The sequence below is a fragment of the Thunnus albacares genome, chromosome 22 (assembly GCF_914725855.1).
Source record: "Thunnus albacares chromosome 22, fThuAlb1.1, whole genome shotgun sequence".
Classification (NCBI taxonomy): Eukaryota; Metazoa; Chordata; class Actinopteri; order Scombriformes; family Scombridae; genus Thunnus; species Thunnus albacares.
Window position 1 is genome coordinate 10,825,879 of NC_058127.1, and position 12,285 is coordinate 10,838,163.

A 12,285-nucleotide genomic window follows, 5' to 3' on the forward strand; every position below is an offset into this window, starting at 1 on the left:
CTTGCTTTTTTCTCCTACTACTTCTACCGCCTACTTCTTAGTCATAGGAGGATTGAGGAGTAATTGAAAAACACTATTATTTACTAATTTTTTTCACAAGTAAGCAATGTCATCAAGTTTTTAGGTAACCCTTGTCTGTCTTGTATCAGTCTGTGATTGTTTGTGAATACCAAAAATAAAAATGATCACTTCTATCCTCATCAAGACATCTGCCAAGGTGGAGGAGCCTCCAGTACCCCAGCAGTCTGCCCGAGCGGAGGAGCCAGGCATCGAGGTGGCGGTTCTGGGTTTGGAGCATCGCCCGGCTCCGTCCCTGGCCGAGCTCGACAGCAGCAGCTCCTTCAGCAGTATGGATGAGGAAAATGACTCGGATTCAGATCCAGAAAGCATGGCCCAAACCCAGATGCACACCTACTATCGTCCGCCACTGGTGCGCTCTCGAGGCCGCGGGGGGTTGCACCGTATGAGCGAGGCGTTCGTGTGTTTCTTTGCACCAGACAAGCGGCTGACGCGACTGGTGGAGGAGCTGTCCAGAGATAGACGCTCCATCTTCGGGGGCATGGTTCAGGACTTCCTCTTGGCACAGAGAGGGGTGCTCAAATCCCTGGCCTCCTCTTCTTCTTCATCATCAGCAGCGTCCTCTTCCTCATCACGTGTGACATCTGTGCAGCTCCTGCAGGGTCTGCGGCTCTTTCTGTCCCAGGTTAAGTACTGCCTGCTGGACAGCGGAGAGCTGGAGCCTCCCATTGAAATCCTGGTGCCAGAGAATGAAAAAGGTAAACAAATAGAAACATGACAGATGTGTCAATGCAAAATGATCACTCAGTGTTAACGTGTGTGGTAAAAGTGAACAAACGTTCTTTACAATCTCAGCAACTACAAGCAAACTGACTGTTGCAGACCAAAGTAAATTTCCAGTTGTAAAAACTGAGACCAAATAAAAAAGGCAAAACTGCAAGTTTTGTCTTGCACTTTTGCAACTAAATGAAAAATATAAAAACTTGACTGATAAAAACTTAAGCTTCCAGTGGCGGCACTCAGTGGTCACCAGACAACTCCCAGATGTAACTTATCCTTGTGAGGCTGCACAAAGAAGCACGTTCAAAAGTAAATTGTTAATTGCGATGATTGAACAATGATTTGCTCATTTTCTTAAACAAAAATTACAAAAAGGTAACAGTTTTGTCAATGTACAGGTATATGATTTGTTTAAATAGACTCTTGCTTATATGTTTATATGATTTGACTAATGGTTACTTCAGTGTTAATACATCCTATATTAGTGCTTTAGAAATAAGTCATTAATCGAGACCAATTTTAGGTTGCCACTTAGACCAACTCATATTCTTCTCAATCACAACTTCCTTTGACTTTTTTTTCTAGTTTTCAGTTCAAGTGAATGATTTTAATTACAGATCAATTCATTCAGTTGGTCCGGATGTCCTTCAGCTGTTTTCCAGAGGATATAGTAAGAGCCCATTGGAGGGGTCCTCCTCAGATTAATGAAAAGACGTAGCAAGAAATGCAGGAGGAGATTAAATGGCTTATAACTGATCTGTTGAAGATCTAACTGGTCTGTTAAGCATTAAAAACGGATCAACTATCTATTAATAAAGCCCTTATAAAGTACTCCTTATTAGGAAGACACTTTAAACATACAGTATATCCGTACATCACCAACATTTTTGCCTTTTTAAAATTTTTGTTTCCAACTTCCTGTCTGGAGGTGGGTTTTAAAACAAAACGGAAGAACTTAACCAGACACATTTACATTATACCCACACATTGTTCTTTATTTTTTATGAAGAGACAGAGAGGCATATTGCAGCCTTATTAATTAATCAATCAACTTTTTATTATCATCTTATAAAGTATGCTTCAATTGAAAGTTGCAGAACTATACGCATAAAAGTCATTTTACTGGACGCAGTAAATGCAAAGTTACCAAAGTTAGTCACACTGAGTGAATCATTTAATTGAATTTAGCTGACTGTGCTGGATTACATTTTGAGCTCAATCTTCTCAACCATGTGAATTTCTCATATGCATGCATGATTAGTTTATTACATCAAAACACAGAGACAGTGAGAGCAGCAGGGGACCAGCAGAGAGAGAGAGAGAGAGAGAGAGAGAGAGAGAGAGAGAAATGTGGAAAAAAAAAACAAAAAAAACTGTACTATTAGAAAACACTGATTCAATAGAGCACAGCGCCAGAGGACGCAGGTCTATGGAAACAGACAGCCTTTTTCTGATAAATGGTGGGCTGCCCAGGCTCCAGTGAAAGGCACTGTCAACACAAAGTAGTTTGCGTGGGGAGGGTAGAGCCTCATTCACTGGAGCTCATATTGTCTCTGGTATTTAGAAAACGGCATTATGAAAACCCTGCGCGACACACTCACATCCATCGCTTTCAAAATGTGATATCTCTCATTATTGTAAAGACATTGCAGGGTGTTTCTTTTGGAAGGATTGTAGTTAGATCTTTTGACTCAGTCCTGCGCTTAGTCTTTTTCTGACTTGTTTGTGTGTGGCATGGCTGAGCGTTTGCAGGTGTGTGTGTATGTGTGTGTAAATGTGCAATGATGGATGGTTGCCTGGCAGTGCAGAGGCTTCAGGGGAGAGCGCTCGGCCTTCCTTCCTCCCTTCCTTCCTGCCGCTCTGATTCTGATTTATCTCGCATTGCGTCGGTGGGAGGCATTTGCATTTTTTTTTCTCCCCCTCGTTTATCATAAAAAGATATCACAGTCCCACGCTCACTTGAAGAGCAGCACGATTCAGGGGAGGGTGGGAGGGAGGGATAGAAATAGGTAGGTTACTTTGAAAATGTAATCAGTTACAGGTCTGTGAGTAATAGCTGGGAAAAAAGCGCTTTTTTCACAAGTAGCCAGGAGCTAAGAAAGCTGTAATCACACTACATGTAATCTGTTACTCCCCAGAGCCACTAACAGGGAAAGGTATGCAGAGAGGGAGGAGAGGGAGGTAGAGAAACAGAGGATGGAGGGTGTGAATGATTAATCACAAGGGGGAATGATATAGTAAGGTAGATGTGGTGGATTATACAGCAGGGAAACATGAAGGATGGAGAGGAGGGAGAGGAGGATATTGATGATGAGTGGAAAACAGTGTACACTTGGAGGATTGTTACCCACAGTCAGGACTGCCCACTGACTGCTGCTGCTGGAGAATCACTGAGTGTGTTGCATGTGCGCGTTCCCACGTGCGAGAGCATGCATGCATGTGTGCTGTACATGTACACGAGTTTGTGTATCACATATCACTGTTGTCAGGCCAAAAAAGAACCGGATCTCCTTTGGGAAATACACTTATTCACTTTCTCTCCGAGAGCAATGACTTGAGGAGATCAATACTCCTCTCATGTCTGTGTGTTACAGAGCTAGAGCCAGGACGTAGTTAGCCTAGCTTAGCAAGAAAAATACTGAATGCAGGGGGGAAACAGCTAGGCTTGCTCGGTCCAAAGTTCAGAAATAGGACCACCAGCATCTCTAAAGCTTTCTAATTAGATTGTTATATCTAAATTATTTTGTCTGTGCACATTTACAGCTTTGTATTTCATTTGAGGCTCTTTCAGAATATCTTTGCATCACTTACAGTTAAAAAAAACTCCTTATTTATCTTACACTGGCCCTCTATGCGGCCCCTCAGTTCAGCCTCTGACTGAAACAGGCCGTTTTAGCTCCTGTCTCTTTAAGGGCCCCCTCCCCACTCTGTTCTGATTGGTTAGCTTCCAGAAGATGCCACTCATTAGACTTCCACTAGCTCCAGAGGCTACATAAACAAACAACAGTAGTCGGATTTTGCTTCTTTTTCCCATTCTTTACTGAAAATGGAAACTTCTCAAATACATCTGTAGCTACATGTTTGAGTCCAATCCAAAATATGCAAGTTGACAACGCGAACAACCCTCGGAACCACCTTATCAACAAAGGCCATTTGTGGGCATGCACAAACAATCTGATGTCATCACAAGGAGGAAGTAGAGGTAACCCCAGCTTTTGATTTGCAGGGAGCATTTTTATATAAGTTTTGGGACTTTGACCATGTTTAACATAAACCTCTGACGTCATAACAGTATAAAAATAATAGAAAATCAAAAACAGCAGCTAGGCACTGTGATTATGAGCAGCTTCTCAGTCTCATTGCAGTGAAATTGCCATATTTGGTACCTTTGTGCTTGTTTTAAGATCTACAGTATGCCAAGTGTTAATAGGCTTAGTTTTTTGCTTCGGACATAGCCAGGCTAGGTGTTTCCCCCTGTTTTCAGTCTTTATGCTAAGCTAAGCTAATCGTGCCCTGGCTCCAGCTCCATACTTAACACACAGACTCATTTAAGTATTCCACAAAAATACTCTTTGCATAATGTCACTGAGCCAAAACAAGGTAGAACATCCAACATTAAGCACTGACAGCTCTGCCTGATAGTTCCTGGACCATAGTGCAGTACTACTCCTGGACCAGGGACTTTCTGACTCCAGAAACTATGGCAGAAAAAAATATAGAATTCAGGAAATTTTATCCCTGGTTTCCCCCAGGCAATGAGTAATAGAGGCATGGCAGCTTATTTTAGCCCTCCTATCAGGTTAATTCAGCCACGTATGTAGGTAAATGTGTGAAGTAGTTGGTCTTTCTGTAATGCACGCTATAGTGAAGAGTGACCATATGAATAGTCTTTTATACTCAGTGATATTTTAAAAAACACTTCACACGAGTGGACACAAAACACGAACAAAAACACAATCTGATGCAATGCAGTACAACAGCCCTGCAATCATTTCTACCACTGAGAAAGTCAATTTTTGTCAAGTCTGCGTCAGAAAGGTTTTGATTAAACTTTTCGAGACCCTAATTTGTGTTTTTGTGATACTGGATTACATCATATTTTTAAAGTTTTGTTGGTGTTTTTTATTCTTGTCTCATGAGCTCAAACACCCATTTAGATCCCACTTCTCTGCTTCATGACGATATCTCACTTCTTTAATTTGACAAAATCCTGATTCAGTACAATGCAGAATCTATATCTAAAACAGGACATTGAGAGAAAATGTGGGGGTGGGTGTGTTATATACGCGATATAATGTGGGTTTTTTGTTGTTGTTTGGAGTTTTTTATGTACTCAAATTAAAGTAATAGGATTTTCATTTTAATGTTGGATAGCAGTAACGGTAAAAACATACTTTTTTTTTTCGTCCCAATGGCTCCATTGCAATGATCAGCATATTTTTCTGGGCCTCTTGCCAGTGCCTCTAGATATGTAGACACCAGCAAATGACCAAATAAATAAAACTCACAAACAACCTCATCTTCAAAAAGCTGTCAGTTTCACAGTTGTATAAAAATACTCACTGCTCAGCATCAGACTGTCAGAGCAGTTCCCCAAAACAATTAACTCTTCCTTCCATCCCCAGACCTGGCGCTGGAGCGAGCCATGTTCTCCTGTGTGCTCAGGCCTCTGAGGTCCCACCTCGAAAAAGCCCTGTTGGCGTTGCACAACGAGGACGGCTCCAGCCAGCGCCTCACCCAGAACATGCTTCGTCTGAGAGGGGACGCTGCCATGGAGCAGCTCGGCGTACGAACGGGCGTCCCGGACAGCCGTGAGGTGGAGAGAGTGAAGAAGAAGCTGGTCCTGATGCAGCGGACGCACTCGCCTATCGATAAGGTGCTCCTTCTGCTGCAAGTGTGCAAGTGCGTCCACAAGGCCATGGGGTCCTTACATGGTGAGACTCTTTGATGCTGCCTGGTCAGAAATGTGTAGTGTTGCTACTGTGAAGATTTCAGACCCAAATTACATTATTAATTTGTTTTATCGTAGATTATTTCAGTCTTGAATTGAATTTTGAACCTTGTAGTTTTCAGTTGGTTGCAATCTACAACCTCACTGCTAGATGACACTAAATCCTACACACTGACCCTTTAAGAGGAATGAGGGTCAACAGACTTTGCAGAGGCAAATATCTTGTCACTTTCAAAAGCTCCACACTTCAGATATATTGTGTCTGCTTGAACTGTAGCACAACCTGTCTGCTTTTCATCCCGACCTGCTGTTGCTCCTGGCAGAAATGTAATGCATCAGTGCAGTTGTATATTGAGTATAATACTGGTACTGGTGCACTGTAACATATTTCATATTTATACTATTCTGACATTTACAAAGTCTAGTTAGGTAGGAGACTATAGTAGAGTCATTTTAAAAGATTGAATATGAGCTACTATATGTCTGGAAAGTACAGTTGGTGATGTAGTGATATGTTTCATGACCGTTCTTTCAGTTTGAACCTAGATTGAAACACAGATTTGGACTGTTAGCACCCAGTGTCAAAAAATATAAGATTTTACCCTTTTCTCATACTGTCCTCCTGTTATTTTCTTTGCAGGACAGGAAGTGAGCTGGGAGGACTTCCTGCCATCCTTGTCGTATGTGCTTGTGGAGTGTAATAGGCCTCACATCCTGATAGAGGTGGAGTACATGATGGAGTTGCTGGAGCCGTCCTGGCTCGGAGGAGAGGGTACGACCTAAACTCTGAATACTACGTGTAGCCTGAAAAGGTGCAACGAACCAGCTGTGCTTTAACTTTGTCCACCACCTGTGTTAATCAGGTTTTCTTGAGGCCAAATATGTTTAAATTTGTTCAACCAAAACACAAATGCTATTGCCTGTATGTGAAAATGTTTTTTTGGTTTTTCACATGACAAAAATGACCATGTCAGTACAGATCGTGTCACCATTCATGTTTCTTAAAAGCTGTGGTCACTTTTTTCATACATATCGCAAATAAAATAGGCTCCCAACTTCCTCCGCCAGCAGGTAGTCACAGCGTTTGTGTGCATGGTTACAGACTCCAGTCACAGTCATGAGTTTGGTGACTTGATACTCAACGTGACAAAATCTGAAAAAAGATTTTCTCAGCATTATAAGTTTAACTCCAGTGACTCAAGACTTCACTTGAAATTAAGTTTTATGACTTTAAAGACTTGAAACCCTCCCCAAGTGGAGGTATCAAGGATGGTGCCATCAACACATTAAGAGAGAGAACAGGGAAACTTTAAAAATTTTAAAGTGGCCTTTAAATTACAGTCAGTAACAAATGCGTTATGACTTGCTTTGAGCCCCAAACCCAAAGAGCAAATGACAAAACAGCCAACTATAAACTGAGTAAAACAGCTCTTAATTCTAAGTCTTAGGAGACTTACAAGCACTGAGTGAGAATAAAGAAGAGCGTATGTGCTGCAAAATTTAGTCTAGTTTCTAACTTTTTTCTTCCAGGAGGGTACTACCTGACCAGTGTGTATGCCAGCCTGCATCTGATCCAGAGCCTGGACCAGGAGCAGCCGTTCTCAGGCTGCCTGATGCCGGAGGCCCAGGAGGCTCTGAGGGAGTGGAGCTGCAGACGGAGCCAAGAGGCCCAGAGGCAAAAAGAGAACCGGCACAGCCAGGTAGGCACCAGATGTTTACGTTGTAGCTCTACTACACCACAGAAATAGTGACAACATTATGTGTTGGTTTGCTTTATGCTAATTTTCTTTAGAGTTGTCACACATGGCTTCCCTGCATGAAGTGTTGGCTGATGTGTAGACAGTTGCTTATTATGTGGTGATAATTTCAGTGAGATATTTTCCACTGTACCATGTGAATGATGTAATGGCAAAATTAAAGAAATTTACCTTTTTTTCTGTTATTTTTGCTCTTGGTGAAAATACCAGAAATACTTTGTTTTACTAGTCCTTTCATTTTATAACAAATTCCTGTAATTTGCAGGTATTTAATAGTTAATAACAACTTCTAGGGCATTTTACAGAAAGGGTGGTGCAATTTGGTGCAAATCATAAGAAAATACGTAAAAAAGTTGCGTCATATTTATTTCCTAATTAGACTCCTGAAAATGCTTAGTTTGTATTAGTATTAGCATATTAAATTCTTTCTTAAAAACCCTTTAATGAGTGAATTTCCTACATACTACCAAATTACATTTCTCCCTTTCAAAGAAATGTTTTAAGAACGAACAGTTGCACAGCAGCTACTTTTAGGAAATTGTTGAAAAAACTACTTATGAAACTACAACTCAACCAACTTTTTTCCATTTTCTTATAATTTGTACCCAATCGCACCAAATTTTCTGTAAAATGCTCTACAAATTTACCATTAAATACCTGCAAATTACTCTGAAAATTTCCAGGAAATTAGTATAAAATTAAGGGATCTGTAAAATAAAGCGTTGACAAAATACCATATGTATAAGATACAAGAACTAGTAATGTGTTTTGATGGCAACATGTTTATAGATAGCATAGGTGCTTACCATATTATACATATATTTTATTTCATGTAAAATATGTCAGATAGAAGTGAGTCAAGCAGTTGTTTCCTGCTTAGATGCCAGGTATTGACTGGTACAAGAGCCTGTACTGTTAAATCTTTCATCGACTACCTGATTGATCAGAGTTACAGTTGTATCAAATGTGGGATTTTTGTATCTGGAATGTGGCCAAATCTGATCTGATCCTGTAGTTTAAGCCTGTTAGGTGAAAGTTGGTCGATTAATGTGCAGTTCTGAGTCTTGTCATGTGTCATGTGCCCTTTGCTTTAGTGTATTTGTCCGCAACTGACAACCTACCTGAATCTATTTTACAACCAGGAAATGATCTATCCTGATATCTTGGGTCTTAACTCGAGCCCATCTGGTTCTTCAAGAAATTTCCAACACCAAGAATCATCTACAAAGTCTTTAACATACAATTCAAACTTGAACATCTTTTATGCTTTTCAAATGACACAAAGGACACAACCTGCAACAAAAAAACAAAGGCGATAATCCTTCCAAAGAGGTCAGACGTTACATTAATTTTCCTGATGGCGATGCACGCTGTCAGCTTGTCCTACATCTAGGACAATAGATACATACTGTATCTGATTCAGGGCTGATCTCAGGTCTCACTGCTGCTTGGGACATTGAAAACCTCTTATATGATAAAGGTCGTGCATAAGGTGCAAGATTTTGGGTCAAACAGTGGGCTTATAGTAAGTCATTCATCAGAACACACCTGGATTTCCCTCCTTTGCGTGCCAACACGTTTCAATTCATTTGAGGGCATTAGTTTTTAGTCATTTTTAGAGGTAATCCGCTGATCTGGGGCCGCCGGCTTACGACGGGTATGCACTAATGCTCACACACTCTTGGCGTTTACCTACACTCTCCTATTATCACTCTCCCGGCCTCAGATTGGCATAACGGTCCACCAGATGCCATGGAAAAAAGGCATTGTCATCCACAACGTTTCTGTCTCGTCACGTGGTGCCTCTCCTGGCTTCAAATAGCTGATCTAACTCACCCGGCAGCCAGATTTTCCACTGACACAGGCGGGGATCAGTGAGCCAAGTGCTATGAAGAAGTGGGCGGTCAGATAACATGAAATTTATTGAGCTGCATCTACCCATCGAAGCAGGCAAACACAATATGCACACGGACAGCGAGGAGCTCAGTGACTCTGTAAGTTTTGTTGATAGCAGACCTGTTGATTGTAATTGCTGGTGTGTTTTGTTTTTTTTTTTTCTTTTTTTTTTTTTAGAGCATATTTGGCCACTTGTGCATCTGTGTATGTGTGTTTGTGTGTGTATGTGTAGGGGGAGGTGTGTGCAGGTAGGATGGGTAGTGTGTGTGTGTGTGTTTGTGTATGGCAGAGAAGAGGATTCTCACTGGTTTCTCAAGACTGGATGTTTGGTAAAAGGATTATGTTCAGTATGGTTTTTTTTTTTTTTTTCTGTGTGTGTGTTTTAAAGAGAGTTGTGAGGGCGTCTGTAGGTGGTTGAATCTGACATTATATAATAGCTTAGGTACTGTGCAGTTGCTGGTTAATGTTTTAAGAGTAGCAATTGTTGAGGCAGCCTCATTAGTTATGCGTTTCATCACTTTTTGTCCTTTTGAAAATGTCAAAAAGTTTCTGTTTGGATTTGTGTGCTGTGTGTGCTGCTGTGTACAGGAAAACTTCACCAGAACACCAAGTAGAGCGAGCTTAATGGATTATATTTGATGAGTTTGGACGTGGTCATACTCTGGTGGATTAATACTGGGAGTTTGTCAATGAAGCAGTAACATACAACAGAGAAAAGAGCAATTTCCCAAAGATGCTTTTCGTATAAAGCTCTTGGACTTGTGCGTGTGTGTGTGGGAAGTAGAGGCTTTGTTTTAGAGAGAATTTCTTTTGTGAACATCATTTTGGCTCATTTATTGTAGTGGATTATCAGGCTGTGTGCTTGCACAGCTCTCATTGCTCCTTTGGCTCCATCTCTCTCTCCTCCCCCTCTTCTGCCCTCACTCCATAAGCCTCTTGACCTCTGTTTTGCATGAATACAGTATATATTCACTCTTTTTTTCTCTCTCTCTCTATCTCCTCTTCTCCTCCTCTCTCTCCCTCCCTCCAGAGGTGCGTTCGGATACTGTTCCAGGACGGGGAGCGGAGCGCCGTGCGGACGTTGCAGTGGAGAGCCGGGGAGACCAGCCAGGCCCTGGCGCAGCTGTGTGCCACCACCTTCGAAGTGTCCGACCCGCAGCAATACACCCTGTACTGGCGCAGCGGCGGCGAGATGAGGGCCTTGCCGCCTCAGGCTCAGCCCCAGGACCTGGCCAGCCACAGCGAGGGAGGCCCCTCGCTCTCCTACCTGAGGACCGACCACGACTTCAGCAAGATGCGGCGGCTCACCAGAGGTGGCGCCGTGGACCTGAGCGAGTCGGTGTGTGAGGAGTGAGTGGGAGGGATGGAGGAAGGAGGGAGGAGGAGGAGGAGGAGTAGGAGGAGGAGATGGATGGTTGCTCTCGCTTTCTCTCTCTTTCTCTCTCTTGTTCTGTCTCTTTCTCTCCGGCGGTGTGTTGTGTCTCATCGTGGGTCAGGACTTGTTGTGAAAAACTACAGCCCTTCACCAGACTAGGAGCAGACCTTAAATGGTAAACTCTTCCCTAAATGGACCAACATGCAGAGCAGAACAGGCCCTGCATAGGGACTGTTGCCAAAAGTTGTACTATGTACCACTCAGTGTGGCTGCTAGTGTAAAGGAGTGTACTATTTGTGACATGGAAAATGTGTAATAAATGGATTTGGTTGTTATTTGACACATGAACCCAGAGTTATAGCATGAAGGGATTACATCATTAAAACGTGAGGAGGCTCAAATCCAAAGACAAATTCTGTGAAACTACCGTTGCCTGGAAACAAAATCACCTTCTGTATGCACACGAGAAGGCAAATTGTCCACTGTGGTGATGTAACCCTTTCACGGAATAGTTCTGGGTGAATCTAAAAGACACTTGGATGTTTTTATTACTTCACTTTTATGTGTAAAAGTCTGCAAATCTTTGGATGGAACCACATTGTTAAAGGGTTTGGGGATACAAAACCTTCATGTGCCCCCTTTGGAATACAGTTTGATTGACAAAAAAAAAAAAAGGAGATGTTTTATAGCCAAGACCAAACCTCAATACCAAAGTGACAAAAACAGTCAGATAAAGAGGCCATTTTTGTGCTACAACAGGTGTTTACTTTGAAAGAAATCAGGTTTACAAGCACGAGGGAAGCTTTAAATCAGCTGTTCATTTTTAGAAGCACCCACAGAGACAATTTTATTTTTGCTTTTTGAGAAAAAGCGCAGACACTCCTCCTTGCTTGAGTATTCTATTAAGTGTTTTTGGCAGGGCGAGTAATTGGTGAGTAGGAGGGAAGTGATAGAAAAGCATCAGCTCTCTGTTTTTTAAAACCATGTGAGAAAAATAAATTCACATCTCGAGGCTGAGACGACCTGCAACAGATTTACTGAATGACTTGCGAATGTATTCGAATCTTTTTTTTTTTCCGTGTCAGAGTTGAATCCTTTCAGAACTGCATTCATTTCACGTTTTTAATCCACCGCTTTTGAGTTCTACTGTTTCTCTTCTTCTTCTCTGCACTGTAAAATAACAACCCGGACTGAGAGGACAGTCTGACCAATAAGAATAACACTGATGACTGGTAGAATGTAAATGTAAAAGTCACCAGCTTCTGGCGTCTCCTGCTGCAAGTCATCATTATCAACTGACTGTTCAACTCAATGTCATTATCAATTATCATATTGTGTATTTAAAACTAACTTTTAATTGTTTCGATTTGTTGGGTAGATATTGAACCTAAGTATGGATTTTCAACATATCTGGAGTTTCTAATCGGCAGAGGAGGTTCATTTTTCGAGAACTATGATGTGTTTTGAACATAATTGCATGCTTTTTCATTTAACGTGAAGGTTCTGCG

The 12,285-nt window shown here is 41.7% G+C and overlaps 1 protein-coding gene across 2 annotated transcripts in view; it reads left to right on the forward strand.

Annotated features, from left to right (window-relative positions):
• The window catches only part of rin1b (Ras and Rab interactor 1b), a 30,941-nt gene extending 19,438 nt beyond the window's left edge, over nt 1-11,503 (forward strand). For both annotated transcript variants that reach the window (XM_044341539.1, XM_044341538.1), the window contains exons 8-12: nt 206-776; nt 5,424-5,732; nt 6,390-6,521; nt 7,280-7,449; nt 10,433-11,503. In XM_044341539.1, coding sequence (XP_044197474.1) covers nt 206-776; nt 5,424-5,732; nt 6,390-6,521; nt 7,280-7,449; nt 10,433-10,756 — 1,506 coding nt within the window. In that variant the 3' untranslated portion in view covers nt 10,757-11,503. The remainder of the gene's footprint in view (nt 1-205; nt 777-5,423; nt 5,733-6,389; nt 6,522-7,279; nt 7,450-10,432) is intronic.
• The last annotated feature ends 782 nt before the right edge of the window (nt 11,504-12,285 follow it).